The sequence below is a fragment of the Alosa alosa genome, chromosome 18 (genome assembly GCF_017589495.1).
Source record: "Alosa alosa isolate M-15738 ecotype Scorff River chromosome 18, AALO_Geno_1.1, whole genome shotgun sequence".
NCBI lineage: Eukaryota > Metazoa > Chordata > Actinopteri > Clupeiformes > Clupeidae > Alosa > Alosa alosa.
Genome location: NC_063206.1, coordinates 11,950,659 through 11,956,658, shown reverse-complemented (window position 1 = coordinate 11,956,658; position 6,000 = coordinate 11,950,659). Strand labels below are relative to the sequence as shown.

The following is a 6,000-nucleotide window of genomic DNA, read 5'->3' as shown; positions in this document are numbered from 1 at the left end:
GAAGCTATTTGTAACTATGTGTAGCCTATGCAACCCGACTGTTGTAGGCTTGCCTACCACTCTCTGCAGTGCCTTGCCTACCATTCTTGCCTACCACTCTAGTTGTAAACAAACGGTCACATGACATTATGACGTAGGTGCAAAACCTTAATAAGCCAAACACTCTGCTAAATCTGGAGGCGTTACTATGACCTTTTACGCGTCCTATTCCGAAACTCTAAACCAGACTGTCAAGAATGAGGAAAGCATGGCACTAGGCCATTTTCTGTCAACGGTCACAGCTTTCAGAGCTCCCTGTATAACCCTTATGAAAATAACTATTGGACCATCATAGTATTTGGGACAAAATATTATAGTAGTTTTGTAGGAATACTATAGTATTTTGGGACATACTATAGAAGTATTACAGTATTGTGGGACATACTATAGTACTATAGACTGTACACTATATGAAATTAGAGAGAGAGAGAGAGAGAGATATAACAGATCATCATAGAAGTGCTGCTATTTACACAACCATGGCAATCTTATAGCATAGGGAAATGTGACCACTACGCTGCCTCCCTGTGGATTATACATGACATTGCACAATGGAATAAACCAGGCTCTTCAAAGTGCTCTGTGAAGTCTCAACCAAGGTTCATAGACTGAGAATACTTCTTACTCAGAGGTGCACATGTGATGTATGTAGACTGTAAAAACTGGGATGTGTGTGTCAAGGCTGGATGCAAGAGAAAAGACTACATTAAACCAGCTACCTGCAGCAACAACAACCTGTCATTCCTTAAAGAGGGTCTGAAGACATGGTGGAACAGATACTTGTTTACATAACAATGGCATCATTACTGGGGATGAATCAAAATGGGCCTAATAGACCTTAAAAAAGAACCCTGAAAATCAATGTTTCAGAGTATCATCATGTAAAATTCTGATTTGCATGCTTTCAGAAGAACATTTGCTTTTAGAGGTTGTGCTGTGTTAACCCTGCAATATGGAATCTAAATGTCCTTGGAGACCGTTTTCATTTTACCATCTGCCCCCACAACGCCACCATATTTTACTTCACCTCCACATCTGTAGACAGGCTGGCAGCCTGGCACACAGAAGACACACAAAATGCACAGAATCCTTTTAAAAACTTTATTGTTTAAAGTTGGTACAAAAAGAACAGGTAAAATCAAAAACATTCTCAGCTTTTTTTTGCTGTGAAGCATTGGAAAATTCCAGAGCGAAGGTCAGGCAGGCTTCGGGAGGTGGGGGAGAGGACATGGGTGGGGTGGGGTGGGGGTACAGAAAAACACTGTGCTGCTGTAAAAGGGGGCGGAGGGGTGAGGTTCATGCATTCAGGCCAGCCTTTAGAAGACAGAGGGACAAACACAACAGTCAGGAGGACATAGAAAATAAAGCCCTTGGCGCACAGGTTTCTTCCAAGAGAAACACGCGGTGCTTTGAACAGGTCAGCTTGAACACGTTTAATACTGGATCAAAGAACCAAGAAAGAGAGCACAGTGAGACACAACATGAACATGGTGATGTGGTGGGGGGTGTGGCATTTACTTTAATTTGAGTTGCGCCACCTCCTCAGATGGCCTTGACAAAGACAGCTCTGTGTGTGTGTGGGTGTGTGGGGGGTGGGGTGGGGTTGGGGTTTGGGGGGTTTAGCACAGGCTGGTGAGGGCTCCTCCCTGAGCTGGGGGGGATGCTGCGCTGGAGTTTCTGCCTCACATTCAGTACAGCGGCCAAACCCTCCTTCTGGGACCAACCCCATATAGTCAACACGCACACGCACACACGTTGGTCCACAGAAAGGTGGCAGGCATATACACACATACAAACACTTGTATGGTGTGTGTCTGTACAGGCGTTCCACACAGACACGCAATACGTTGTCTACATTAAAGTTCGGCGTGTTGATCACTTCACACACATACTTTCAGCACAGAGTGTATTTGTGCAAAGAACACCCATTTGTCTACTTCACACATGAATAGACATCACGTGCACACACACTATGTGCGAAAAACACAGAGAGTCATAAGACTCACTACATTTCCATGTGTACAGGGTGTAAGTCCACAAACACACTCGTGTGCACAAGCTCAATCACTCAGACTACATTCAGGAGCAAATATTTAGGTTTCATCTTTTAAAAAGGGTCTTTGAGTTTTAATGCAGATTAGCATTAAGGCCCATTTAATTTCCTCCAAATGACATGTTTCGCAAGCATCGCCAACAGACACTAGGAACAAGTCATCAGTTCAGGCAACACGTCAGGTCTTGTGATCAGGACAGTTGACCCAACCATTTCTCTATGCAATCTTGAGCATATGACCAGGGGGAAAGGGCCATTCACTTGCAGGTCTATTGTGAAAGCATTTATCATGCTTTGAGTTGTAGCCATCTAAGTAATAACCACAGCAGAGTGGAAAACAAAGTTCCTGCTTTTACAATGGTGAAGAGCTGAGAATCTCTTTAAGGGAGAGGTGGAATTCTGACGAGAGAGAGAGAGGTCACAATTCCTCACTGGTCACCCCAGCAGGAGTGTAACGGTGTTGGGGTGAGAAACCTGGAAGTCAGGGCCTGAGAGTGGCCAGAATTTAAGGCCACATAACACATACACACACAGACAGATACACACACGCGCACGCGCGCACGCGCACACACACACACACACACACACATAAATACATACATACACACACACACACACACACACACCCCATTTGGGACACAATGAGTAAAGACAGGGCTGAATGTTTCGGTCTGTGCTTAAAGGGAAAGCAGACTGAACAGAAGGCTTCTGGGGCTTTTGAGGGACTAACTGTGGGCTACAAATCCCCCCACAGTCTGACGTCCGTGTGAAACCCTGATTCTATTGCTTGCTTTAGTATGGGAAAGAAATGCCATGGTAATGCATCAGATACAGTATTTTAGTACACGCAAACACACACGTGTTACAAATGCCAGAGAGAGAGAGAGAGACACACACTACTGAACTCGACAGAGAAAAACAAACAAATAAATTTTGATAAGTATTCATCAGCTACAAGAGAATGTTGAAAATATATACTCTGATAAGACCCAAAACAGGAATTCAACAAAAAGGCCAAAATAAAGAAAACAAACAAAAAAAAAAACATTAAGGAGAAATGAAACCATAAAAGAGGAACATGGAACTAAAACTCCCCAAGACACGCTAATAACTGATTATATCTGATAAACATTTATACAGCTATTTTAAATAAAAACGTTACCAAGTATTTCATTTTTAGGCATATTCAGTAAATGAGGAAAAAACATCAGCTTTCTACAAAAGGAGCTACAAGTAGAGTGTTCTGTGTGTGTGTGTGTGTGAGAGAGAGAGAGAGTCTGCTAAACACACAAGAGTCATAGACGATACAGATATCCAATCACTTAAGATCAAAACAGCCCCTTGCGGCCTGTTAGTAAATGAACACTGTTTACAAATCAATCCAGCAAGGCATCGGTTGCTGGACGGGACATCATGTTTTTTTATAAGGTTATTTTTTTGTCATTTTCTGTGTGTATTTAGTTGAAAATATACTCTTTGTTTTTCATTCTGGATAAGAAAAAGCACTAGAAAGGTCACTTAAAAACGAGAAAGCAAATTATTTTTCAAAAGGAGAGAGAGAGAGTCCGACCAAAGTCGGACTGAGTCTTGCTTAATCTCACCCACCGACCAAAAAACGCCTGCCGCGTCGCAACGATGGACGAGCAGTAGTAGTTTTTTAAAATACAAAATAAAAAAAGGTCACTAGCTTATACTGTACACGTAATTATAAGCATAGTTTAACCAGGGATCCCTTGAAAGAGGGAGGGAAGATCAGATGAGAAACAGAGCAAGAGAAGGGAGAAAAATGCATAGTGTGAGAGAGAGAGAGATTAAATGGAAGTTGGAGCGACGGGGCACTAATCCACTGGGCCCTGGAATATGAGTCTGATGTAGCCCTGCTCGCCGCACAGCTGCTGGGCGCAGAAGGGGCAGGCGGCGTGGAAGGTGTGCGTGCCGTGGGGCAGCGGGATCTGGCTCCAGAAGGCCACCGTCTTCTCCGAGCACACGTGGCCGCAAGGCGCGAAGGCGTGCGTGGGCGGCGCCGCGTCCAGGTAGAAGCCCGGCTCGCAGCCCAGCCACAGCGGCACGTAGGGGCCCCGCGCACGGCACATGGGGCACTCACGCTCCCGCCCTTCCAGACCCCTCCTCCTCCTCCTCCTCCTCCGCCGCCACCAACACCCCCTCCTCCTCCACCACCCATGCCACCTCCTCCCATATCCCCCATGCCCCCCATGCCGCCCATACCCCCACCTCTGCCTCTCTCATCATGGTTTCCCCAGTTGTGGTAGCCATGCACGTGGCCGCAGTGCAGGTAGACCCAGGGCTGCTTTTCGTCCACCACGTCCTTGCGGCGCATGCTGGGGAAGGCCAGCGTGTTGAAGCCCACGGGGCACTGCGGCCGCGCCGCGTTCAGCTCCTGCCGCAGCGCCTCCAGGTGCTTGACGGTGGGCGTGCGCGACAGGCCCTCGGCCGTGCGCCATAGCAACGTGGCGCCGCAGAGGTCAATCAGCGAGCCATCCACCAGCTCCTGGGTCTCATTATCCACCTGAGACAGGGAGGGAGAGAGTGGTTTGAATTACTTAAGAGATTATGCTGAGGGTATTCTCAAATTAAAAGAAAATAACTGTATTCAGGAGGAAGTGTAACAAAGGAGTTTAACTTTTTACATACAGAATAATCGATCATACTTAAATGTAACAATAACAGTGAAAAACAGTGTTGGGTGTAGAAGTTCAAATTCCATTTGTGAGACAACAATGTAATGATAGGACTTGAGCCAAGAGGCAAGAAAGGGATTAATAGCATTGAAAAGCACTACAGGCTGCAATTCCTCATTACCGCCTGTAGATGGCAGCGTGGCACAGAAATTCCAATTCTTATGTTGCCTCCGATAAACAGGAGGCTAAAAATGACTTTCATATTGTCCAAAGGAAGGAAGAAACAGGGAAAACTGGGTATGTTTTGGTATCTTGGTAACACACCCTGGTATCTTGGTATAAAATGTCTTATAGATGAATCATACCTGGCTCTAAACTGACGAGCCAAAACAACCTAGAGTTTTTCTAATGGCACTTTTGACGACTCTTCAGCCAGCTCATTCTCTTGGTGATCTCTTCACCTGTTGTCACTAGGGTTGACTGTGTGTTTATGGAGAACCTTTCTGGAGAAGTCCCTTTAATATCAGAGATACGGTGATGGAGGCACCTCAGATACTCAGTACATTTTGTAGTATAGTATAGTATATAGTATATATACTTTTTTGATCCCGTGAGGGAAATTTGGTCTCTGCATTTAACCCAATCGGTGAATTAGTGAAACACACTCAGCACACAGTGAACACACAGTGAGGTGAAGCACACACTAATCGCGGCGCAGTGAGCTGCCTGCTTCAACGGCGGCGCTCGGGGAGCAGTGAGGGGTTAGGAGCCTTGCTCAGGGCCCACTGGTCGGGGCTCGAACCGGCAACCCTACAAGTCCAGAGTACTAACCAGTGGGCCACGGCTGCCCTTGCTAGCGTAGAGAGCCCAGGACTTTGTCATATTTATGAGGGGAGCGGTGGGCCAGCCACTCTCAATCAGAGCCACTGTTCTCATAGGCACCACTGCTGGGATTCATTTGGGTTGTGTGTGATCAAACAATGGCACCTTTCAGCACTAATGTGCAGGATAAATGAACAAAGCCTGGGGTGCTTGTGCTTGTGCTCGTGATTGTGTGTGTGTGTGTGTGCGTGAGCGAGCGAGCGAGCGACTGTGTGTGTGTGTGTGTGTGTGTGTGTGTGGTACTGCAGTGGTACTGCAGTAACACACACCTCTAGAATAGGGTTGAACCGTGGCCTGCAGTGAAGAGGGGTGAGTTTGTATGCAAACAACAGGAGCACAATGTATGTGTGTGTGTGTGTGTGTGTGTGTGTGTGTGTCTCAATCCTG

The 6,000-nt window shown here is 46.2% G+C and overlaps 1 protein-coding gene across 1 annotated transcript in view; it reads right to left on the bottom strand.

Moving 5' to 3' along the window:
* Positions 1-1,126: 1,126 nt before the first annotated feature.
* peli1b (pellino E3 ubiquitin protein ligase 1b) overlaps positions 1,127-6,000 on the bottom strand; it is a 36,617-nt gene continuing 31,743 nt past the window's right edge. Inside the window, exons 7-8 of the mRNA XM_048269075.1 lie at positions 4,340-4,619; positions 1,127-4,235 (exon numbers count right to left, since the gene is read on the bottom strand). Coding sequence (XP_048125032.1) covers positions 3,931-4,235; positions 4,340-4,619 — 585 coding nt within the window. The 3' untranslated portion in view covers positions 1,127-3,930. The remainder of the gene's footprint in view (positions 4,236-4,339; positions 4,620-6,000) is intronic.